This window comes from Pelmatolapia mariae, linkage group LG7, assembly GCF_036321145.2.
Source record: "Pelmatolapia mariae isolate MD_Pm_ZW linkage group LG7, Pm_UMD_F_2, whole genome shotgun sequence".
NCBI lineage: Eukaryota > Metazoa > Chordata > Actinopteri > Cichliformes > Cichlidae > Pelmatolapia > Pelmatolapia mariae.
Genome location: NC_086233.1, coordinates 51,364,267 through 51,390,300, shown reverse-complemented (window position 1 = coordinate 51,390,300; position 26,034 = coordinate 51,364,267). Strand labels below are relative to the sequence as shown.

The 26,034-nt window shown below is 38.6% G+C and overlaps 2 protein-coding genes across 4 annotated transcripts in view; one reads left to right on the top strand and one right to left on the bottom strand.

The window, feature by feature from the left end:
• The window catches only part of LOC134631351 (mothers against decapentaplegic homolog 3-like), a 284,592-nt gene extending 262,827 nt beyond the window's left edge, over window positions 1–21,765 (top strand). The window contains exons 1-9 of one of the 3 annotated variants that reach the window (XM_063479600.1): window positions 6,908–7,422; window positions 14,943–15,136; window positions 15,234–15,368; window positions 15,577–15,651; window positions 15,749–15,799; window positions 17,996–18,208; window positions 18,314–18,451; window positions 18,594–18,738; window positions 19,755–21,765. In XM_063479600.1, the coding sequence (XP_063335670.1) occupies window positions 7,220–7,422; window positions 14,943–15,136; window positions 15,234–15,368; window positions 15,577–15,651; window positions 15,749–15,799; window positions 17,996–18,208; window positions 18,314–18,451; window positions 18,594–18,738; window positions 19,755–19,878 (1,278 nt within the window). In that variant the 5' untranslated portion in view covers window positions 6,908–7,219 and the 3' untranslated portion in view covers window positions 19,879–21,765. Of the gene's footprint in view, window positions 1–6,907; window positions 7,423–14,942; window positions 15,137–15,233; window positions 15,369–15,576; window positions 15,652–15,748; window positions 15,800–17,995; window positions 18,209–18,313; window positions 18,452–18,593; window positions 18,739–19,754 lie in introns of those variants that run through there. The other 2 variants (XM_063479599.1, XM_063479598.1) reach the window with 2 other exon arrangements.
• A 163-nt stretch (window positions 21,766–21,928) lies between these two features.
• Window positions 21,929–25,777, bottom strand: aagab (alpha and gamma adaptin binding protein). Its single transcript, XM_063479601.1, has 10 exons — window positions 25,602–25,777; window positions 25,126–25,316; window positions 24,949–25,045; window positions 24,770–24,859; window positions 24,571–24,654; window positions 24,409–24,488; window positions 24,139–24,235; window positions 23,899–24,003; window positions 22,517–22,566; window positions 21,929–22,431 (listed from the first exon to the last, which is right to left on the bottom strand). The coding sequence occupies exons 1-10, from the start codon at window positions 25,693–25,695 to the stop codon at window positions 22,354–22,356; spliced, it is 966 nt and encodes a 321-aa protein (XP_063335671.1). The 5' UTR covers window positions 25,696–25,777; the 3' UTR covers window positions 21,929–22,353.
• Between the last annotated feature and the right edge of the window lie 257 nt (window positions 25,778–26,034).

Here is a 26,034-nt window from a genome sequence, read left to right as displayed (position 1 = left end):
CAAAGCAGGTAAAATAATCACACCGTGATGCCTCTGCCTCTGTGTGTATATGTAAGCGTGTAAAATCTGAAGATAGTCAGATTAACAATAACAGTATTTTGTCTCTATCTGCTATTCTGCAATTCATCTCATGTAAACAATAATGTGGCGCACAGCGTGACGTGAAAAAAAGCACATACCTTTGACATTGCGTGACAAACTCTGTATTCCTCGTCCACATGTAAACGCAAAAATGGAGTTTTAAAAAATCTCTGTTTTTGGTGATTCGAAACGCCGTTTGCATGTGGACGAAAGGCCCAAACGCATAGAAACAGCTGCGTTTTCAAAAATACCCATGTAGGTGTGGACGTAGCGTAAAAGAGTTAGTAGTGTATTTTATTGCTGCCTGTAATTTATTGCAGTTTACTTGTATTTGCTTAACTGTTTACTAAATGTTTGAGGTTTGAAATAAACCGCAATTGAGTGTGTGTGTGTGTGTGTGTGTGTGTGTGTGTGTGTGTGTGTGTGTGTGTGTGTGTGTGTGTGTGTGTGTGTGTGTGTGTGTGTGTGTTTTAAGCTGACAGAAATGGTGCCCGGTGTGGTCTTCTGCTGCTGTAGCCCATCTGCTTCAAGGTATGACGTGTTCTGCATTCAGACATGCTTTTCTACATCCGCTTGATTCTAATAAGTTATTATTTGAGTCAGTGTTTCCTATCAGCTCGACAGAGTCTGGCCATTCTCCTCTGACCCCTGACATCAAGAAAGTATTTTCACCCAGAGAAGTGACGCTTACTGGATATTTTAGACCATTCTCTGCAAACCCTAGAGATGACTGTGAGGGAAAATCCCTGTAGATCAGCAGTTTCTGAAATATTGAGACAAGACTATCTGGTACAAATGACCATGCCACATTCAAAGTCACATAAATCACTTTTCTTCTCCACAGGTGTACCTAACAAAGTGGTCCGTGAGTATATATACTGTTACATTGGGGGAGAATGCTCATAAACATGCTAAAGTTTCAAATAAAAGGCCACTACATGTACAAGTTATCCCTGCGAACCAAAATCTCAAACTTCACACTGAGTTTCACACTGATGTCAGTGAGATCAGAAATTCCTAGAATGGTCATGTCAAGCACACTGCTGTTTAAATCTTGCTTGCCAGGGGGAGCCAATCAAAAGAAAACTGAATTAAAGGGAGAGAAACTAAAACGGCTCATTTAAGAAAGTCGACAAAGTGAGGCGCTACACCGAGGCCCAGCATAACTTTTCTAAGGATTAATTTCTCATTAAAACAGTGAATCATGCACAGCTACTCTAGCAGGGTCCAAGAACACAACTACGGATTCAGAAATGAGCATAATAGCTCCCCTTTAAAAAGGCATGTATGTTTAAATATTTTTTTTACTCACTGTAAGATAAAATAGATTTTTTTAAAAGACAACATATTAAGCCATAAGTCTTACACACCAAAGCATTTTTCACACAGATTTACATATCACTTCACAAACAGGCAGGTTTCCCAGAACTACAACTAGAAAGTGCATTTTTAAAAATGTTTTACAAAGCTAACATTTGGTCATATACCGACACTAATGAAAGCCATTTTCAGGATACAGTAAAAAGGGATCCAAAAGTTCACATTTGCTTGCATACTAATACTAATGAGAACACATTACAAGGAAACACCAAAAATAGTGATGAGTCCAATAAGAGCTCTTCACTGCCTGCAGCTCTCTGAAATAAGCAAGTTTTAATGTTCAAGAGTAATGCTTAATTATCCATACATGGCCATTTACAAGCATATTGCCACAGGGCTCCAGCTTCACAACAGTCCCCAGTCTAATAGAAGATGGCATTATTGCATGCAGTCAGAATTATTCACTGCATTACCCACGATTCATAGCATGTATTAACACAAGCAATTTCATGCATATGGATACAGTGGGTCTTAGCAGGGGAGCTCCTGATTGCTCTGAAACTAATTTCACAATCATTAGTTTTGGTGGTGCTGTGAGTGACAGAGTGTATTTACTAGATTTTGGAAAATGACAATTTCCACAAGCTTTGTGTAGGAATCTATAAAGATGAAAGCCTGAGCTACAAGAAGCTCTAAGCTGTTCGGAGACAACAGTGACACTGGAGTTGTTGGTTAGAGGAAATTTTCCTTTGCAAATGCAAAAAAGGACAAACAAAATAACAGTATTAATTATCTAGCTTTGTCACATAATGTAATATTTATGAAAGTGTTGTTTTTGCCATCAAGTGATAGGCCCTTTATAAATATAGGGCATAGAGCTTCAGATTCAGGCCAAACCAAAAGCCATTTTGCCCGAAGGTGAAGTTAATGAATCATAGCCAAGTGCTGCATTCTTTCCATATGTAGGATGAGGAGATATTTTGCAAAGCCTCTGAAACAACCTAATGCTGTTATGGGCCATTGTTCACAATAAACATGTAAATTGTGTTTATGGAATACTGTAGAAGTCAATGAGTTAATGGCACTGATTCACAAATAAATTATAATCACAGTGTGTCAAAAAAGAAAGAAAAAGGAAAGAAAAAACGACTTCACAAAAGCAGGCATTTTTACTTGTTAGCTGTAAAAAAACAGAGGTGTTTTCCAGTATCGTTCACAGAACCTCTGTTCAGTTGCTAATGCCAGAAATCAGTCATCATTCCCCTGCCGAAACAGGGAATGCTGTTTGATCTCGCAGAACAAGAGACATACATAAATTAACAGGCCAATTTTCATGAAACTTTTGGGAGAGGTTGAGCAAATCTAAAAGGAAAACTCAGTAAAATTTGGTTAAGATCCAGACAACTTCCTTTTAAATTGCAGGATGGGGCACTTGCCTTTCAAAGTATCTATACAACACAATATATTCACCTTAAATCCACAGAAAGCAGCAGTGCTTGGTGGCTTGGGGTGGAAATTTGTGTTCAACATTAAGTGTTGTAGCACCAAATATAAGCCACTAGGTGGGGATATGTTATCTGTTTTCTTTGCAGTAAATTTTATTGCAGTTAGCGTCCCAATTTTTCAGTGGATACATCAAAGCTATTTGCCTCAGATGTACTAAGAACTTCAGAAAATTCCACATAAAATTCTATGACAAGGTATCAATGAATGTAAACATGTGCAGAACTGTTTTATACTTTGTGTGTCATATTATATGTACAAAATAACATTGTTTTAAATGTAAAGACTGACTGATGAAAATCTCTGACAGTCAATGAATGCCTAAAGTCTAGAGCCAATGGACATCACCAAATGTGGTGTTTTCTCACTTGAGATCCTCTGCCAAACCTTTACTGCAGCTTTCAGTTGCTGCTTGTTTGTGGCTCTCTCTCTCACTTCAGTTTTGTCTTCAATAACTAAAAAGCATGCTCTGTTGGGCTGAGATCAGAAAACTGACATGGTCATTGAAGAATATCATATTTTTGGGTCATTATCCATTTGGACTTTAAAGTGCTGTTTCCAGCATTTGGCTGAATGTGAGCAGAGTATAGCTCTTTACACTTCAGAATTCATCCTGCTAAGTACTCACTTACATCATCAATAAACACTAGTTGCCTGGTTCTACTGGCAGCCGTATGTCCATGCTTTAACATCACCACGTTTGACAGGCATTGTGGTACACTTAAGACCATGAGCTGTTTCTCTCATTTTCCATACTTTTCTCCTCACATCGTTCTATTACAAGTTAATTTTGGGATCATCTATCCAAACCAGACCTGCGCAGGCTCTTTTAGATTATTTCTGGCAAAATCTAATCTGGTCTTCTTACTCTTGAATGTAATCTGTGATTTGCACATTTATTGATAAATCTCTTGATTGTGGACTTTGATACTCTTACCTCCTCAAGAGTGTTCTTGACTCAGATGTTGTGAAGACTTACTCTTAACCAAGGAAAGAACTCATCATCCACTTTAGCTGTTGTTGTCTGTGGTCTTTCGGGTCTTTCTGTCTTGCTGAGGTGGCCAGTGTATTCTTTATTTTTAAGAATGTACCAGACCGCTGATATAGGCTTTTCTAATGTTTTGGTTATCTCTGTGATATTTTGGTTTTCCCGCCAATAAAAAAACCTAAATCCCTCACTTGACTTGTCCTGACATCTCTTTGGAGCTCATACTGGACCTGTTTATAAGTTTAACACTTGTCCAGATATTTTATCTCCTTATTCTGTCATCGAATAATGAGAAAACAGTCCTCACCTGTCCCTGAAAATGCACTTCAGTAAATTGTCCAGGATTTGAGCTTTTGAAAATGTAAAAATGGGGGAATGTGTATAAAAATGGCTGTTGTTCCTAAACAGTTAATGTCATACTTTTGTAAACCCCCTTAAATTAAAGCTGGAACTCTGCACTTTAGTCACATCTTGATTGCATTGTGGTGGTGTACAGACACAAAATTACAAAAAGAAAGTGTAAATCTTCAAAACTTTATGGACTAAACTGTATCTGCATGTCAGAAGCATAAGTGATCCCACATGCACCATCTATGACCGTCTATCATTTTAAAGCATTTGAAGCCAGAGGAGGAGGATCTGAAGGTGCATTGGTTCAGGCCAGAGGGAGGGAGAATAGAGGGAGGTCACTCCTGCCCCAGATTTGTAGTTGTCACTGGGGAGAGAATGATGGCTGCGAGCAACAGATAACAGCTTACAGTGTGAAGAGAGATTATAAAAGGAGGCAGAAATTGTAGGGGGAACTGAACCCCACCCATATGGGACTGCGCTGAACAGCCACATCCAGCTCTAACACACTGCAATTAGCTGCCGAGGCAATTACAGGTTTGTGGAGGGTAAATGTGACATGCTCTTATTTTTTTAATCATACAATAAGCATGAAGTTCATCGCTCGAGCCACAGAATTTGTGTTTACAGCAGAACTGCGATCACAAGAAAAATGTTAGTCATTTTAAAGTCTTAGTGGTATTTTTAAAACTTTAAATGTCTCTACAGTTGCCCCTCCACACAGACGCACACACACACACACGGACATTACTCTAATTGCTTTCCTTCTGTATAAGTAATGTTATGCCAGCAGCCCAGCTGATTGGGCCCCTCGAACACACGCTGCTTATTTCCCACATAGCCATGAGTGGCCCATCAGAGTGCCATTGTTATCTATCAGATTGTCAGCAGTCATTACTTATTCAACCAGCTGTCGTGTCTTTTGTCCAAAATCATTCTTTACTTTGTCCAGAAGACCTTCTAATGCCAGCTGTGGCCCGTTGACCCCCCATCTGACACATTTTGCCCAAATGCTCTAGTTCTCTCTCTCTCTCTCTCTCTCTACCACACACACACACACACACACTGACAAAAGCTCTCCACACCGGCTGTCCAGCTTATGCTCCCGTGGCAGTAAAGGGAGGTGGCCCTGGAACAAACAATCCAAGTAGACAAAAAAGCAGCGCTCATCACTCTCCTGTTGGGCTTATCAGTGGCAGAAATATTTTAAAACACAGAGTAAGACTTTTCCAAATTTCATTTTACTTAAATTGAGTCTTTTAAAGTCAGATCTGTCTGAACCTAGATATCTGTATGGAACAGCCGGGATGCTACACTGTAGACACACTTATAAACATTGTTAAGCCACTTTAGATGCTTCTTAATTCACCAAGGGATCACCAAATTAAGATCAAATTGTTATTATGAATAAATTATAATTATTAAATTATCTTCTTTCATTCTATAAATGACGTCATTGTTTATAGACAACATGATTTACAGCTCTTTTCCCCTATAGACTCTACTACTTAAATGTCAAAACCAATTCCTCAGTTATCTTATAATGCACCTTGATGCAGCACTCTAGTTCATCTTTTGTCTGAAACAAGCCCTTTTAGCTCCATTCCCCCTCTCTTTATGACATCTTTCTTCTGATTGGCTCACCCCTGCAAGTAGAAGGCTTGAATTGCAAGTGGATGGGCAGTGTGTGCTCAGAGCCAGAGCTGTGTGCCTGAGATGAGCATGTATGCGTTGCTCTAAAACGAGTGTGTGCAGCAGTTTGAAGCCTGAGCCTTTGGCTCGTAGGGATAACCTGCACACAGTGTCACCATTATTTCAACCCAATATTGGAACAATATATAAAGTAAAATAATGAGGAAGATCCCCCTTTAATCCCCCATTAATGAGTGACATCTGAAGAAAATCTAAAATAATATATATTTGTAATCATTACTTCCATTATAAGTCCTTGGGTGTTTTTGAGATAAATGCACTGAATACGGAATACTTTCAGATACATGCAGCACTCAGCTGGCTGGTGAACAGAGTCATGAAGGTGTCCTTGTGACATTGCCAAGACAGCTATAATATTTATTTAGGATGAAGGAAGTAAGGAGCTATGCCAAATACTTACTTAAAAATAGACAGGAGTCATTGATAGAAGCTATAAATAAAGAGAGGGAAGAGGGGCTTGTCCTGGATGGGGGTATTTATAGCACAGGCACACAGCTGTTTACGGGAGGCAGTGCACTTATCAATAACACCATAAAACCTGAAATACCACTGAATGCACAGTGACCTCCCTCATACATTTCTGGAAAGATGCATCTGAAGTGAAATTAAATCACTTTTATGAGGGGATCAAAGGGATTACTCCCAAGGGTCTTCTATTCTCGGACACAGTAAATGCAAAAGTTGGATCACTTTTCAGTGCTCATATACTTTTTTGTCCCCCCCCCCCCCCGCCAATACCCCTCCTTCACTGATTCGCCAGCCTAAATAAACACTGAGAAATGATATATTAAAGGCTCATACATTTGAGATTGAACATCACATACATTTAAGAGAAAATTTGTATTTTAATTAATTTGTTTAGCTTTATATTTTTAATCGTCTAAGAAGGAAGCGTGTATTTTATGTCATTGTTGTTTGTTTGTTTGTCTTTCTATATTACTAAGTAGCATTCAGTGGCCGTGTAATGTGTAAGAAAGTTGTGTGATACAGGTGCTCGAGGGCAGACCAGCTGACTGAGGAGCAGGAGGAGGGGCAGGCAGGCTGGCCGAGGTCCTGCTGCACGCCGACACTGAGCACAGTTGAACGGAGGGAAGCTGCAACGCGCACCGCTGCTGCTGGTTCTGAGCCCCCGGCAGCCATCAGACATTCACCTGTCTAGGAGTTTAGCTAGCAAGCTAAATAGTTGAAAGTCTGAAAAAACAAAGTGTCTACAGTAATAAATTAAAGATAGGAGTTGTAACTAGTTGTTGCAGTTGCAGGTTAAAAATGTCTATCTTACCGTTCACCCCTCCAGTTGTGAAGAGGCTTCTTGGCTGGAAGAAAGGAGAGCAGAACGGTCAGGAGGAAAAATGGTGTGAAAAGGCTGTCAAAAGTCTGGTGAAGAAGTTAAAACGGACGGGACAGCTGGACGAGCTGGAGAAGGCCATCACAACACAGAATGTCAACACGAAATGCCTAACTATACCCAGGTAAAGACAAAGACAGAGCGCTGACTGACTGCCTCTGAATAAGTGAGCTAGCAAGCTAATGCTGGTGACAGCTAGCGTTAGCCCAAGCAGCTAGGTAGTTAGCTTGAGTTGATATTAGCAGATGTTTGTATTTAAAGCAGCTTTATTTTAAGTCAAACTGGCGAATTGCCACATCAAAGACAACATAAAGCGTTTGATGTTATGACATGGATTTTGATTGGACCTGCCGCCAGAATAAAAACAATCGTGCATTGTATTTAGAGCTAACATTAGCTCTATCATCTTATCATCTTAACCCGTTTTAAATAGATACAATTTTGTTCTGCAGATAGGGAGCACACAATTGGTACTCATCGGTCTTAAATATATATATATATATATATATATATATATATATATATATATATATATATAATTGCCTGGTAGCGTTAAAGGAATAAGATGGTGTGTTTCAACCCATATATTAGAGTCTGTTATGTTATTTTCCAGCATTAGTTTGCGCAACGATATGATCTGTAGTAAGACCAGCTGTGCAGCATGTAATTGGGAAGCAATGCTGTAGTAGTGAGTGTTTGTCACATCTCCGAGCTAGCTTCACCTGCTGACATGGTAACTAGTGCTGCATAAATATGTCCACAGTTCACACATGTGATAAACGGGAGAGGGAGTGGTTTGGCTAAGCTGGAGCCTGACTCATAGAGGATGTTTAGACTGTGTGTGTCTGTGCTCTGGGAAAGTTATAATAAGAGTCCAGTTTGGGATTCCCCATATGGGATACCCATCTGTATTAGACCTGCACAATTTGTCAGACATATGAGGTGGACTCACTGGGTGTGACACATCACATTGGAGCCACATAGTTGTTTTACCGGTGCTTTGAATGAGTGCACAGAAGTAGACTGATTAGGCACAACATAAAAATCCTTAGTGAAATACGTAATTCTGATCATTTTGTCAGACTGCAGTGTTTTGGTGGTTGCTGGGATTCATGCGGACAGCACTTTGACATGTAACACCATCTTAAACATGATTACTTACCTCACTCATCTGGTGGCGGTGGAATCCCTAAGCAGGGACACACTCCACAACATAAAAAAGCAGTTCCCAAATGTCTCAACCTGGCATCACACTCCCTGGATTCTTTCCAATCTAATCAAGCATCAGCGGGCAAGAACAGGCCTGATAAAGGAAGACATTATTCCAGCCTAAAACGTCTCCTGTCAGTGTCCTGGTGCCAGACAGTCCTGGACATCCCCAGAGGTTTCCCCAAACTGTTTTGTCTGTATGCTGGGTCCTACCCAATATTAGGAAGGTGTTTTTAAGCGTTAAGACAACTCAGTGCATGTGTGCAGTTAAATATGTTTACTCATAAGTAAATGTGTTTACTTATTGTATACAGTCTTCAATCAGAGGACACAAAAAGTAGCCCCTTTCCCTTATAAAGATCTCCCCTTAATGACTAGGTTTGACACCTCAGTATATCCAAACAGACCTGGTTTTGTGACTATTGGGTTCCAAGTGTAGCTGCATAGGCAGAGACCATCCCCATTAACCTCTGATGCACGCCCAATCATTTTGTTCTATAAGCAGGCCTGAAATATGAAAGAACCACTCAGTTCATAAAAAAGATTAAAGGGTTACTCATTGTCAGCTTTCTATGGGTAAGGAGTTAACACAATGAATGTTGTTACCATGACCTTGAGACCTGTGACAGTGACAGGAAAAATTTGGACCTTAAGCCACTACTTATTTTATGGTGGCATTATGCTGGCATGCTTTGGGTCACCTTATCCCTTTAAAGTGAAAGGTTACTACAACTCAAAACAAAGTTGGTTTAAATGATCACTTTATCTTATGATAAAACATTTCAAAATGGCAGTATTCAATTCCAGAATGAGTGTTTCCCTGTTGACATGAGTGATCAGTAAACGGTTTGATGAGTGTCAAAGTGGTGTAACTCATAAGCTATGTCTTTCAAATCAATTCAGGTCTCCAGTGCCACAATCAAAACACCAAAACAAGATGTAGCATTTTAAGAATGGTGTACCGTCCCTCCAGTAGAGGCCCAGGGACTGAAGGGGTGTCCCCACGGGAAGAGACTGGCATAAATTTAGTGGGGGTCTCTGTGGAATGTCAGTGAAATTCAGACAAATGTAGGAGTGAAAGTTGATCTAAAGGTTAGCAGTGCAAAGTGGCTGGTCAGAGTTGAACCTTTTTCAAGTTAGAGGCGAGCCCTTTGAAGCAGCTACCAGTAAGAACAAAGGATAATGCTGACTGACAAATTGGGGAGTTGGTAAATACATAAGCGTGTTGTCTAACTGGAACATGGAATGTCTCTATCGATCAACCATAAGCTATGGAGTGATGAACACTGAGTGAAAAACTGCTATATTATGCCAGGTTGTTGCTACAGGTATAGCAATGACAGTAAAGATACTGGTATAACACAAAGCCTGCTATTTAAAAAGATTCTTTGTTTCTTTAGCTTTTGTTCCCACATAAAACAAATAGGGCTGTTCCACACATTTTTCCTCTTAATAATTAGTACAGAAGGAGCTTCAGTGACCTTCTTTTGAGTGTTAACAAGCCTCCAGAAATTTTTTCCAAGCCCTAAAAGGCAGCTTGTAGGCCTGATTGCTAACAAAACTGGGAGTCTCCCATCACAGTAAGTGTGGATGTCAAAGCATGGGTGGTAACCTACATTAAAACCTTTTTCTCAGTTGTTGGGAATGTGCTCTGGGCTCTAGGGAGGGCGTGGGCCACTGTTTGGATTGTGGTTCAAGTTGTCAGTGGGTTCATAGACAGTAGACTTTACAGAATAACAGCTGTGTTGCTATCTGTTGGGGATAGAGTGACTCAGTGATTCTGTATTGCAGCCAGCCTGCATTGTGCTGTACTTTCATCACCTCCTCTAATGTGGCGTGGAGAGAAAGGGGTTGTGAGCATTTAGAGTGGTCAAGTGCTTGCCTGAGGTGCTTGCACCTAGAATGAACTTAACCAGCAGGAAATTATTATGTACCAAAATGTCAAAACTGTGAAACTAAGGGCACCACAATTTTCTGGCATCCATGACTGATTTTACAGCACCCACAGTAAGTAGAGTAAAAAGTATGAGCTTACTGCAAAGGTTTGCCTGTAAACTGGTCATGTTAAAAAAGTTAAGTTCATTGGTATTATAATGTAAACCTCTCTTGTTTACTGTAGATTTCAAATATATTGGTAATAGGTTGTGTTTCTTGCCCTTAGGTAAGCATTTAATTAATGCCACTGTTAAAATAATTCAGTTACAATTAATGGAGTTTTGTTAATGCATAAAAAAATGTTTTTGGCATCATCCAAAAACATTTTGGCCTATTATGAAATTATTCTAATACTTACTTTTAACCTTGATAGCATTCACTCAAGCAAAAAATACATTTCTCTTTATCAAATGACCACAAATAAGAGGAAATTGCAAAAACTTAGGTTAAATAAGGCAAAACATCTGGGTTAGCTTAACTACATGTGGCAAAGCATAATGGGAAGCCAGAAACAACCCAGATTATTTAAGATGGTGTGAAACCCGACATTGATAAAAGATATCTTATAAAACCAGACATAGACAGTATGTCTGTTCATATTCTTGCATTTGTTAGGTTAATATTCTTGTTTATTACACTATATTGGCTATAGGATCATTTTGAATTATTAACCCTCAAGTTCCATATTGGTGCATCGTTATATAAAACTGCATAAATGCAATGAAGGGACTTGCGTTTTGGTTAAAATGAACAGATGTAAATAAAAACTGAGCAGCTGGTGATACTGAAATCCTAGGTCCATATAGTGTGTGTCTTAACTAGTAGGCCACCAGATGTCCTTTAACAAAGACAAATGTTGTTAACATTTTTTAATGCGCTTCTGCAGATGCAGGCACTTTGCGCTGCACTTGCATTTATTTATGTAGTATAATCAGCTGGTTGTGGTTGCTTCTGGAGTTGGAGTCTTTGACAGAAAGTGGTTTGTCTTCCACTCGCGGGGGGGTGATTTGGTAAGAAGTGTGATTTGGTTGGTAGTGTGATGCTCTAACTTCCTGGCTGGTGGATGTACTGTTGTTGTATATTCAGTTGAACAGGAAGGTTGCCTCAACTGGCTGTGTGACAGTGGTCATTATGTCAGAGTGGCAAACCAGGGAGACAGAAACTAGCCCAGGCCAGCCTCTCAGCTGAGGCTTGCAAATGCTGACCTAAGCTGACCCAGGAAATAATGCTGGAGGTCATCATAAGGAGGACTGGAGTTCTTCCTACTTTTTAAATACCTGATTGTATTAGGCTAATGAAAAGTAGGCTCTGTTACTTACTGATTATAGTAACAATACTGGCAACTGGACCTTGTTTTCACTCATCTTAAAATGAGATTTTGTCACTCATTGCTTTATTTGCAATCTTTAACAATGGGGCTCTTTTTTTTCTCATTTTAGCCTTTCTACAGTTCTTCCAGTTGTTCCACAATTTGTCATTTTAGCTACTGGAAAAAACAGAAGTGCCATCCTCTGTTCTGGTTGCACATTTTCCTTGAAGATTTTGCCCCTATTGTGAGGCAAAATTGCATAGTGAAAACAAGGCTTATAGAGAACAAAATTAAATGTGGATATTGTCATTATCCTAAACCATTAAAATTCTGTGGTCTGTTTTGTATGACTGAAAGATAAAACCACCCTTTTAGGTATTGCATTGCTAACTGGGCCTCACTGGGTCCTTGTGTGTCAGTCTCACTGAGCATCTCTACATGAAGCTACAAAAATGACAAGAATCTACAGTCCTCATTAAAATAGAGGACATTTTTGAGACTCTTGTATAGCTGTTACAAAAACAGTCTTGCAGAATGTGTCCTGCAGATGGTATTGCTTTCAAGGAGCTCTGGTCTTAACATAGAGCTGGGCGATAGAACGATAACGATATGTATTGCAAAATAACTTTTTCTCGATAGAAAAATTAAACTATTGCGATAGGCCTCATCTCTCTTGTCCTCTTGAAAAAAAAAAAAACCAGCCAATCCAAATTAAGTAGTGCAGAACCGAACCAATCACAGCCGCAGCGTCACGTCACGTGACTTGTTACGTACAGCACAAGTGCCAAGGCGCACATGTGTATTTGTTTTTGCAGCCGGGCCGCCCGGGTAATGAAGGAAATGAGTTTGCCGACTAGAGAAAAATCAACCGAGAGCGTGATCGAAGGTTACCGAAGAAAAAACCGATGATGGTTCCAATTCCGGAGAGCTTATCGAACGGAAGGGCCATAGAAGTTCCGTAGTGTGAAGGTATTTCGGTTATTTCAAGTCTGACAAAAAACAGAGTAACGCGCACTGTAAATTGTGCCGAAAGCAAGTCTGGAAATACAATAAACCAGTGCATGCTCAATCTCTGACTGAAAGCACTAATTCGTCATTTGGCTTTTGTCAGACTAAAGTAACTGTTAAAACAGTTTGAAAAGCTAAGCTATACAACAAGGAGAGATTGACAATTTCCTTTTAGTTCTCAGTTTATTTGATATTGACAAAAGTTAGTCAATTTTGTCTGTTCTTCTGTAAAACGAACTAAGATTTATTTTTAGAATTAAAATTTTGTTTTTAAGTGGAATTGACAATTTAGTAGTCTGTTTTGTTTGTTCTATTTTGAAACTTAAACGCTTTAGCGGCTGCCTTTTGTGTAGTTTGCAATATTTGCCTTTATTTATCTGAAACTGAAGTCTCATGTTCCTTAAGTACATCTACCCTGTTGAACTTATTATGGGAAATAAATATTTAAATCAAAACAAGCTGCAGATTATTTCACATTTTACTCGTGAGCAACGGCACATTTAAATCTTACAAATATAGTTATTTGGCTTATATCGTGATATATATTGTTTTCGCCTGAAATGAAAAAAACATATCGTGATATGAAAAATTCTTATATCGCCCAGCTCTATCTTAACATCGAGTGGGTCTGGAATTACATGAACAGACTGAAGACATTGTGGCAGTTTCTCGAACATGCCTGTCTCTCACCAGGTGGCTTTAAAAAAAAAAACAAATAACAAAACCTTGTCAGAATTGGAGCTGTTATTTATTAGTGTTATGTCTTAGTTCAGCTAGGGTGGAGAGAATCAGGATAGAACCTGATTTTGGTTCTATTCTGGTTTTGGGTTTGGGAAGGATATTTATTGTTCAAAATAAGATGTATGAACCACATTGTGTTGTGATTCAAGAGGGACGAGCTGGAGGGACAGTAGGTCATGTGAATGTTGAAAATGAAAAAGAAAATACCACCTTTTTCCATAATGTGAATAACAAAAGAACAAGTAATATGTGCACAATGTGCGCAGAGTGTCTGTTATTACGTCTCTAAAACAGTGTTATTAGTGTCTGTTATCCCAGGTAGTAGAGTACCTTAAAGACACATACGTCTTCTTAGTGTCTTGCAACATCAACAACTAAATCAATGTTCAAGAGACCCAGAAGGTTGGTGGGTTACATTAAATCACAGTGCAAAGGAACATACATGCTGGACTTAAAAAGGGCAACGCCCAAGTAGATTCACTGATCAACTTTGTGTGCTGGATCACTCCAATCAGCAGTGAGTGTAGACAGGAAGCAGAGTGATTGGCACTTAGGTCATTAGGCCATTCACAGTTGAGGGAAGGACAGCACAGCAGAATCTACGATGGGTCAGAAAAATCATCATTGAAAAAAAAAAAGTTTTTCCTGTTCATTTTAAGAAGTTAATACATAAAAAATTTATTTGTGCACCTAAAACTTGGTCAAAGAATGAAAACCACTTTTCATGTTGCACAGCTCTACAATAAACTGAAATGTTGTTAAGTCATCAAAAAGTTACCCCACACTGAGATTCCAATACAATCCTTCCTTTACATTTTTTTAAATTTCAGTTACATGAGGGTATACATAGGTTTACACTACAAAGGTACCTTAACCTCCTAGGACCTGGCGTCCACATATGTGGACATCACATTTTTGGTTATTTAGACCCAAATACTCAATTTTGCTCTACAAGGGCCTGATATCCACTTATGAGGACATTATACTGCTACTGTTCTATTGAAATTTTAAACGAATATCCTCATTTGTGGCTCTCATTTTTCTTAGAAACGAAAATTTGGTAAAAAAAAAAAAAAATCTGGTAATTCTTTGTTTTTACATTCATCAGGCCCCAATATGCCCAAATATCAAAGATAAATTAAAAATGCATGCTGTAGAAGAGTTCGGGTCTTAGGAGGTTAAGTACTTAAATATTATTATTAGTTTTAACGAAAACTGCTTCATGGTTGGCCTTTTCCACTTCAAATGTAAAAATAGACATTTACATTCTGATATTATTAACCCAGGTGTCAGTAGAATTGGGGCCGTGTTTTGTTCTTGGACATATTTTGTGAGCTGTATTGAAGATGAAAAATATTTTAGAGTAACAATTGAGGGTAAAGCAGCACAGAGTGACTAAATTTAATCTCAATGTTTTATATTTCGACCGTGATGTCTTTCAGGTCTTTGGATGGACGTCTGCAGGTTTCCCACAGAAAAGGTCTTCCTCATGTGATCTACTGCCGCTTGTGGCGCTGGCCGGATCTGCAGTCCCACCATGAACTCAGAGCTGCCGACCACTGTGAATTTGCCTTTCACACCAAGAAGGATGAAGTATGTGTCAACCCCTATCACTACCAGAGGGTGGAGACACCAAGTGAGTGTTCTTAATTGCTACGTGTTCCACATGATTGTAGTTAAATTAAAGCTTTCTCCAAGCTGGGTACAGAACTGATCTGATCCACTGTCTCCAGTTTTGCCTCCCGTTCTAGTGCCACGACATACAGACATCCCTGCCGAGTTCCCACCACTGGATGACTACAGCCCATCCATCCCTGAAAACACCAATTTTCCCGCTGGCATTGAGCCCCAGAACAACTATATTCCTGGTGAGGGAAAAAAAACAAAAAACACGTCCCACTCATTCTTGACTCGGTCGCTAAATTATTTTTCTCAGGGATGATTTAGTTTGTGGCTCATGCCCCAAAAATGTTGTTCCTGAGTGCGGTTTTTATATTATATTAAAATATGTTGTATCATAGAAGCAGTTTAAACACGCAAAAGAACAACGGTGTGTGCTTAACCCATGTGTTACAGAAACTCCCCCACCAGGGTACCTGAGTGAAGATGGTGAGACAAATGATCACCAGCTTAACCACAGCATGGACACAAGTGAGTCACCTGACTGTACACACACCTTAAGCTTATACTACTCTAATTACAGCTTATAATGGTCATGAACCCACCTTCTATTACCACTCTGTTTCAGGTTCACCCAGCCTGTCACCCAATCCTGTATCCCCTGCAAACAATAATCCTGGTAAGTGACATCAGTCAGTCAAGTTTACTCAGCTTTAGCTCCTGGACATATTTTAAGTTATGTGCGCCAATAGAAATATTAGCCATTCGTTTAAAATCCAGTGTTTAATCTGGATTTGAAGTTTTTGCTTGTTAGGAAAAAGCTTATTACACCCTCGAAGATATATGTATGTATAACAAAACTGAGCAGTAACAGAACTGCCAAATAGTGAATGGGAAAAAAATTGCTAATAACATATTTATAAAGAAACTTTATAAATGGTTCTCCAGTTATGACCAAAGTCAAACCTGTAGGTAATGATATCATTAAAAGTACAAGTGCTGTAATAGAATATTTGCACTTAATTCATGTGCTAGAGCCTGTCATCACTAAAGTGTGTGTCAAGTGTGTCATGCAACAGAGCCTATAAAACAAATTGAATGGTCAAAGCTATCATAATGATTTTGAGGTGTGGTGCTTGATTCAAATTTGAGTAGCACAAGGGATTTAACTGTTTTTTTTTCCTCCATATGTTTGTCCGTATTTGGAAAAGTAGAGATGAGAAGTTGGCAAAAGAGCCATTTAGTTTTCAAACCATTAAAATGGTTCCTTAACTAGCATGGATGACAATAATTTAATTAGTCTTGCTTTTTTCTCTTGAATTCACATGAAGGCTGAATTTTTTCAAACACTAAGTGGTCTTTATTTATTTCTACAAGGTAACTACCCTTTTCTGATTTTCTTTATTTGGTTAGTGTAATTGGTCATATTTCAATATTTTTAGTCTGATCCCAATCTCTAAATGTAAAATGAACACTTATTGAATTTATTTCAAGAGGGCAATCGCCCCACATGATAAAACACGGATGTATAATGACTTTATATAGTCTGAAATGGTCACTGTTGTATGAAAACTTGCCACAACTCTACTGTACACATGCTTGTGCTCAGCCTTTAATACCTAAATAAATGCTGAAAGACACTGGCTGATAGTCACTATCATCATGTACACCTGAACTGCAGATTATTAATTTATAATGGTAAAGAAGCATTTGTATCAGCGGTATGTAGTTATGCTCTATTGGCTGCTCCATTAATGGATGTAAATGGACACTGGGGCTGGGATCCTGGTGTTGGCTAACACACACAACAGTTTTTGGGTTTTTTTTGGTCACAAGTGACCATATTTAGACAGCAACACCAACAAATGTGGCTAACAGGATACTTCAATAAACTGTATGGGTGCAATACAATTCCAGTCACCACAACTGAAGCACAAACTTTGTGGACAGTCTGTACTACCGTGCAGGGTACTTTATCTGTCAGACAGTTCCATTGTCATCTTTCAAAAACTACACACACCACAATTAAAGTCAAAAGGTACATTTCAGTAACTTAAATTAGAAGAGGTGAAGCCTAGCAGTCAGCTATAGTGGCTGTAATTGCTTTTATTGCCCTAGCTCTCACTCAAAGTGGCTAAACACCTAATTTTAAAGTCTCCAAAACAATTCACTATATAAGATATATTAAGAAAAAAACATGTATACAAAATTTTGTCATTACTACAGTTGTTAAGAAGGTGCAAATTAGCTGTTAAGTGAAACATTTTCACATGGGAATCCATCTCTCTTGTTGCAGCCATTGAAGCAACTGTATTTTATGACACTTCTGCATTGGATCAATGCATCACTTGCATTACTATCCTTGATTTTTTGTTGGTTTGTTTATTTATTTGTGGGGAACATTATGTTATTTATTTATTTGGGGGGGGGGGGGGGGTGTTTGAATGTCTGTTTATGAGACTGATGAGCAATGTACGCACACACTTGAGTGAGTGGATCGTGTCTGGCTTAGCTTCAGGGCAGTAAGTATGGTATGAATGGAGTCTTTGTGTTTGCTCTGTTCTTATGTGTGGAAAAACCAGCTACACGCAGCTTTAAGATAATGCAGTAAATGTCTGCTTGGCGGGTTATTCTATGTGGAGACAAACTAGGAGGTCCTTGTTTTGTTTTGCTTTTTAAGAAAGGTATTTCATGTCTGGCTGAGGTTATGAAGGTCATGGGAAAGAGCTTTTGGAGAGGAACCAAAGGAAACCTTGTCAGGACTTGGTCATGATGCTGCACCTTCAGCATCAATTTGATGACAAAGCTGTTCAACTATTTAATTCTTTCATCATGGAACTAGATTAAACCTGTAAATGTCTCTTTGTCTTACCAGACTTTCAACCTGTGACATATTGTGAATCTGCCTTCTGGTGCTCCATCTCCTATTATGAGTTGAACCAGCGTGTTGGAGAGACCTTCCACGCTTCCCAGCCCTCCCTTACAGTAGATGGATTCACAGACCCCTCCAACTCCGAACGCTTCTGTCTGGGCTTGCTGTCAAACGTCAACCGCAACTCAGGAGTAGAACTCACACGCAGACACATAGGTATTAACTGTATTTCGAAGGGACGGCATAAATTTGTTCTGATTATATGTGAAGGTTGTTTTATTCTGAGCTAGCTTTTTTTTTTTTTTTCTCCTCTTTTTCCAGGTCGGGGTGTGAGGTTATACTACATCGGGGGTGAGGTGTTTGCAGAATGTCTCAGTGATAGCGCCATCTTTGTCCAAAGTCCTAACTGCAACCAGCGCTATGGGTGGCATCCTGCCACTGTGTGCAAAATACCTCCAGGTCAGCACAACGTGCATACAAACACAAACTCATTAAAGGCAATATGACCAGAGTATGACTGTGTATAACTGTGTTCTTCTGCCCCTGACATCTCTTTTATTCTCTGTGCTAGTAAACCTGATAATAAATATTTTGTTGCTAGGCTGCAACCTGAAGATCTTCAACAACCAGGAGTTTGCTGCGCTGCTCTCTCAGTCAGTCAACCAGGGATTTGAGGCAGTCTACCAACTCACCAGGATGTGTACTATTCGGATGAGTTTTGTTAAGGGTTGGGGAGCTGAGTACAGGTAAATATTTTACTATTTTTCTTATATTACTTACAAAGTATAAGAGATTGTTACATTTGCTTATTATTTGACTGACAGTAAAGTAATACGTGAGAAGGACTGATGTCATGTTGTAGTGGCGCAAATGTGTAATATGGTGTTCGGAAATGGTAGAGGTTGTGTAGTGATTAAAATAAATGTCATTTTCTGGTTAGGTCATTTACAGGTAGTTAATAAATGTCAGTGTACTAAGTATTTTGGCTGGTAGATGGCCTGCTTAGAGGTCAGAAGACAAGTTAACATTTAACTGACCCAGCTAGTGAGTGGCTCGTATTACTCATGTTTTTCAAGTCTCTGCAGTGCATTTTTTTTTCCTAAACGTGATGTGGAAACTTAAATTGTACACTGCATATACAATCAAATTGAGGTTCAGTGAGTCAACATTTTGTTTATTAGGCAGTAAAATGCTGGAAGAAAAGAATTTGTAAGTTTCCCTCTGTTTGGGAAACATGCAGACAATTGAATCCATTGTAGAACTTATTACACAAATGAATGCACATTATTCCAAAGAGGTTGTTAAACATATCTTCATTCATAATTGGAGAAGTGAGGAATAAAAGAAGAAAAACATGACTTTGGGTTGTTGACTGAAGCCGACTTTTAACAGGAAAAGAAGGTGATGGGGGATGGTGTAACTGTGACTCTGTAAGAGAGGAGGAAGAATGCAGCAGGCATGCAGTAGTGAGGGGGGTATGAAGTGGGGTGTGGACATATTTCTGACTGCCTCTGGAAGGGGGATTCCCACTGGACTATGAATGGTGCGTGTTGTATTTCTGGCACCAAACACCTTGGAGAAAAACATCCTCGGAGATACTTGAATGGCTTCAGAAATAGCCCAGAGCTGGCATCACTGTTCGGGAAATTCTTCCAAAAATATGGACTGTATAAGCTATAAGACAACGACTGTTATAATATAGTATAGAAGAAAACCTTCAGCAATGACAGAAATGTGTGCTTTCCTTCTTTGTGTTCTGCAGACGTCAGACAGTGACCAGCACCCCCTGCTGGATAGAGCTACATCTTAATGGTCCCCTTCAGTGGTTGGACAAGGTCCTCACACAGATGGGCTCCCCCAGCATCCACTGCTCTAGTGTGTCCTAGGAGCAGCCCTCCTTCCCATCCACACTCAAACCCCCCATAGGAATCAATCCACAGAAACAGCATTTCCCCTGCTGTGTTTGACATTTCTCATCACATGTACAGCACTGTCTTTAGTGTCATTTAGTGTCTCAATTTCATGATCATTGTAGGACATTTTTATGGTTTTTATTATTTTCAGAAGACAGAAATGCATCTTCATGATTATTCTTTTACATATTATGTCCATCCTTCCTGTTAATTAACTTGACATTTCACAAAGGAGACTGAAATGTTTGTTTTCCAAGTTGGAAGATATGCAGTTTCAACTTGGCCATCGACATGTTTTAAAACATTTTTGATTCTATGAATTAATCAATATTATGAATAAGCCTTTAGTGTCCCAGCAATCACTGAATTGGGAAGCTTATTTATTAAACAAACCATAAATTAACATGAGAAATGTTATTTATAGTGACAGAATATATTTCATTAATATTTTAAGTAGAAGGTACTTTCCTTTATTGATTTATGATCAATAAAGAAACCAATTATCTGATCAGTGAATTGGTATTTTGTCTAGTTAAAAAAAAACTGCATCAGTGTTTCTGATATAGAGCCCTTGTATTAAAAGTATTTTGCTCAATGAAAGAGACATTTTCTAAGTTATTTTTGCATATTGTCCTGCATGAGAATATATTTTTCTTATTGCCTAAATATGATTGTACATAAATATTTATAGCTTGTGTAATCTGCTAGTCATCCATTGCTTGAAAGGGTGGATCAAAGTGAACTCTGGCATGGGTGGATTCACAGTAAGACTACTTAGATGAACTTTTCAGGTGAGTTGGTTCTGAAGTGTGGCACAGGAATACTGTACCAACCATTAGTGTTATTTGATAACAGGCTCGATGAGTCATTATAGTAGACTGACTGAATCTGGACACCATGTGACTTGAAGTATGAAGTGTACAGTGACCAAGGTTGTGTTCATCTGTTGTTGGCAGTGTGGAGTGAAAACAACAATGCAGGTCGTCTTATGTATTATCAATTGTTAACCAATGGTACACTATGCTCCTTATGGGTAAATGATGCATTTCAAGTTTACTGTGTCACTTTAATGGTTGTGGTAATTTGCTTGTCCACTAAATACTGTATATTACATGTACATTACAATATAAGGCATGTGTAATATGCTCACTGTCCTTGGTTGTTGTCTAAGATGTCACCATGTTAATCCTGCACTCACTCACAGTACATAAGACTGAGTCACCAAGTAATCTATTTAAAGGAGTTACATGGCGCTGAACGGAAACACTGTACTACACAGTGCATTAGATATGTGGTAGGTCTGTATCAGTACTTGAGTTCCTTGATATTCTTTTAGTGGTTTTATGATCCAAGTCTTATGTTTTTGTTTTGTTTTTTAATGTAGACTAATATTTGTTCTCAAATGTCTAGAATTATCTGTGAAATTTTAATAAATTGCAAAACAGTAAAAAGAGGGCTGCTTCTCTGTAAAAGGAATTATGTATGAAATATAAATGTAAAAAGAACAGTGTTGCCTCACAGCAGCTGGTGCATTCATTGTACCACTAAATTGACCCTTTCTGTGTTAGGGTGGCGACCTGTCTGGGGTACACTCTGCCTCTCATACGTGACCCTGCACCAATGAGTAAAGTTGCTTGTTGAAACACTATTATACACCGTGACAAAAATTTGAAATTGATATACATAAAGCTGATAAGTGTCCTGTAATAAGTGATATCATCAGAAAACCCGTAGAGGTGACGCGACACTCTTTTGCTAAACGGCATAGTTTGTGATGGTATGTATGTACGGTATAGTATATTTTTAAATGTGCTTCTCTACTCATTAAGGCTTGATAAAATATTAGAAACTCCCCCACTGCACTACATCTATATTACTTATTTACTGCAGAGTTAATCGCAAAGCACAATACACATATATCCTTTTATTTAAGTTGAATAGAGATTGTGAACCCATGTGAGTGTTCACAACAAATAAACCATACTCACTAAATATTAAAATCACAAGGTTTTGTGTTAATTTATTCCAGTGTGCATTATATGTCTTTTTAGGATAAGGCACATCATTTACCTTTAAAATATATGTATCAATGTACCTAATAACAAATACACAAACCACATACATTTCATGTCTTTCCCCACCATCAACACCATCACGTGCTGAGGTTCACTTAGGGCTAAAGTATAGTGAGGAACCCAGGGGAGTAGATTGAGGATCAGGGCCACTCATTTGCTTTTCTTGCAATCAGGAAATCCCATCTGTTTTTTCAATACATCATTTCATGTTAAGAATCCACAGTTTCTAAATATACCAATGCCTACAGTGCCATCTGTAAGCATCTCCACTTTCCAAGTGCAAGCAGGATGTCACGGGATGCTGAATCTTGTGGAAGCCCCAAGAAAAACAGGAGGATCAGGTGAAAGGAGTCCAAGTTACAGCCAGCTACTTTTAGCTTTCCTCTCCCGATGATAACCCATCTATCTCATCTTCATCACCACCGATGGCCATCCAAAATGCTTTTGCCACCTAGAAAGCAGATTGTGGGTAAACAGTTCATGTATTGAACTAATTAAGGGTTAAATTAAAACACTCTAAAGAAAAAAAAAGTTACCTTTTCTGCGTGAACTTTTCTCTGCTCGTGGGGTAATGAAGAAGCTTTGTCTGTAGGTTTAAAATAAGAGAAGACCAAAATCATCAGTCAGCCACAATGACATCAGGTGCACTGGCATCCAAATATTTGAGCACTCCTGATGAAAAGTTGATTTGTTGTTTTTTGTTTGTTTGTTCCTGAAACCTTGAAAGAGTTTTTGTGCAATGTAAGTATTCCAAAATCTTTGTGCTCTCAGAAATCCTGAAGGTAACTAGCTTGTCTGTGCTTTGGCTTGTTCATAGTTACTGTTCTGGAAACTCGGGAAATGCACATTTCAAGACTTGATACATATTCTGACTCCTAAAATATTATTCCTGCAATAATCAGCCATTGGGTCCTCTACTAAGTAAGAGCCTTGTCTTTTGAAGATTAAAAATTTTATGCCCACAATTCAGGATATGGCTTTAAGAAGGCCTTTACTCAGCTGGAACTGGAATTAATGGAACTGATTTACTGTACTTAACAAGAAAGGAGGGATATCAAAGTGACGTCTGGAAAACAAATTTTTTTTTAAGAAATCTACTCGTAGGATTGCAAGAATCAAAACCCTGTGATGAAAACAAAGGAACTTCAGGAAAATTGAGCAGACTGTGCTTTAATCTACTTGTACAACCATGACCTTCGTGGAAGAGATAATTAAAAGCATCAGAAGTTTTCAAATGAACATCTAAATAAACCTAATGATCTCTTTAACTGTTAAGCATATGGGTGGATGGCTTGTGTTACAGCCATTGGCACAAGATAGAGGGAAGGATGGATTCAATTATACACCACAAATTCTGCACTGCAGTGTCTGCAAAAAATAGCTCAAGATAAAAAAAGATGATGTTGTTTAACAACATTTTAACAATCCGAAAAACACTTTAAAATCCAACAACGACTACTGAGAAACGAACACTGAAGATTTGTCAGTGGTTCTTAATTTTTCCTGAGCTAAACATCTTCAACAGTTGATGGAGTTTAAAGAAGCTGTGCAGGACGGAACAAAGATCTGACAAAAAAAACTGAAAGATGTTTGCAAAGAAAGGGTGAAAATCCAACAAACAAGAATGGTAAGATGTGTTGCTTACAAAGTATGGACCATGGGGGCTTAAACTTTTTATCATAATCACTTTCTTTTTATTAGTTAAGGTAATCATCTGAAATGCATCAAACTATTTTGAAAATATAATTAAAAACAAAAGCTAAATACATTAAAGATGCTCACTTAGCTATTCAAAGTGAGACAAATGTCTCTACTCTATAGAAAATATTTAACCTCCACAGGGACAACATACCTTTAAATTTAAAAAATTAAATAAAAAACAAGATTTGCATATCTTTTTTAAAATCCCCCCATTTACCTTTCATCTCCTTTAATTTGGTAAAAAGGCGTTCAAAATGATCAACATCTACATCTCCAGTTGTGAGGTTAGCGAGCTCCTGAATGTCCAAATCAGTCATTGCATCTGAGGGAGATCAAAAAATGTGCTGTATGTTTATACACATAACTAACAGTGCCAGCAGCAGTATTTTGAGAAATCTGAGAAAAATTGAGTCACGACTTAGTAAAAAAAAAATTCTATCACAAGGCATTCGCTTACCAACTACTGCCTCTTCCTGTGTGTCTGTATTTGTAGTACTTTCTGTATGGTTAGGCTCCTCATTGTTAACGGTGCCCTCTACTGGTAAGCTGGAAGACTACCAAAGAAATAAAACAGCTTGGATCAGCATGCCTCCACAAAAACGACTTTTAAAAAAAAACATAAATTGAAATTGTATTGATTCAAGCAAGCAAGCAAGAAAACGCATAAAAAAAGACTATTAAAACCTAAATAAATCGATCAATATCAAAAAAGGAAAACTCCACTGACTGGTGGATCTTGGCAGGTGCGTGGGTTGTTATGTCTGGAAGCCACCAAACTGCTCATCAGACCAAAGCCCTGATTGTGCCCTGTTAGAGATGTAAACTGTCACATACCATACATGCATACACAGAGTATGTAGTAGTTAAATAAAAGGTTATGTCATCTAACCATCCTTCATTTCCACGCTGGACCACACATTTGCATTGAGAGCCTGAACAATTCTCTTTACACCTGTGGATTCTGGAAAGTCATCTGATAGAGAAAACAGAATAGTGTGAATGCGGGTGAAAATATTATCAAAACACAAAGAATTGAGATATAAATCTGGGTGATGTCACTGCTCATTTCTCCCATTTGAGAAACTCACCATCCTCATCTGGGAGCTCCTGAGGATTGAGTTCTACGAGCTCAAATGCATGAGCCAAACACCACTGCTGCGCTTCATGTCTGGTGACTCCTACAACATAAATTAGAAGTTGTATCCCCCACAAATTGTATGTAAGACAGTGTTTTCTGCAAGCCACATGCAGAGCAGAAAAAACTGACCATTTTCACAGACTCTGTCACAGACCAGGATGAGCACCTCTGGCGCAAGATCTTCCACTACCGGTATCCAAGGTTGTAGCTTTTGCAGCCCATCTTTCTGCAAACATAATGGATGATATAAAGGCATGAAGAAACGTGCTGTTTAGACTTATAAATATAACTTCTTATGTCACATACCGCTTTGCTGTCAAAATAAGCGATGAAAGCTTGCATGGACTGGGCAATCTCTGACGACATGTGAAAAGTGCTTGATACAACACAGAGACTGACATCTGCCGTATAATACTTGTTGTTGATGGTCCAAGGGTACCAGACCACTGTTTCCTCTCGCTTTGTCGGCTCGGGTAAAGTCTTCGTACTGAGGATTTCTGAGACAAAAACAAATCTGTTGATCTACACGAACAAAGACGTCAAGCTAAGCTTCTCACGGTGAAAGCTCAAGCTACAGGAATAGCATTAACCTTAATTAGCATTACCATATCGCTTGTATATCAGCCTGGCGAAAGTAAAGGACATAAAATGGCTTAGACGCCTTGAAGAAATTCGCTATTAACCCGAGAAAAAGACATAAAAGGGCTTCCAGATGCTATCGCTTAGTTAGCTCTGTTTAACGTTAGCTTCCTTACTATTATGTTATTTTCACCTTAACTTACGTTTGATTAGTTCTTCTTCTTTAAACTCGCTGTCACAGCTAGTGACAAGCACACACGGGGTGGCTATTTCTGTGTTTTCTTCTGAAGCTGACATTTTAATTATAAATTGGAGAGAAAGCTTCTTCAGCTATTAGCTTAGCGTTACGATGGAAAACTTGGGAGACCTTTCAACTCTGACCGGCCTCTTCCGGTGCATGTTAAACAGTCTGGTGACGTTTAATTGTAAAAATATTTTTCGATCCATCTATTGTCATTGAAACTAAGTAATAATAATAATAATAATAAGGATGATGATAATGATAATTATTTAAAAAGCAAAATCAAAAAATTGCAGTCTGCGTTTATGTGAAGTGGAGGGACACTGTGAACAAATCTAACATCAGGTGATATGTTTTAGAAGGTGATTAAAGTAAAGGCCATGGTTATGTGGCAA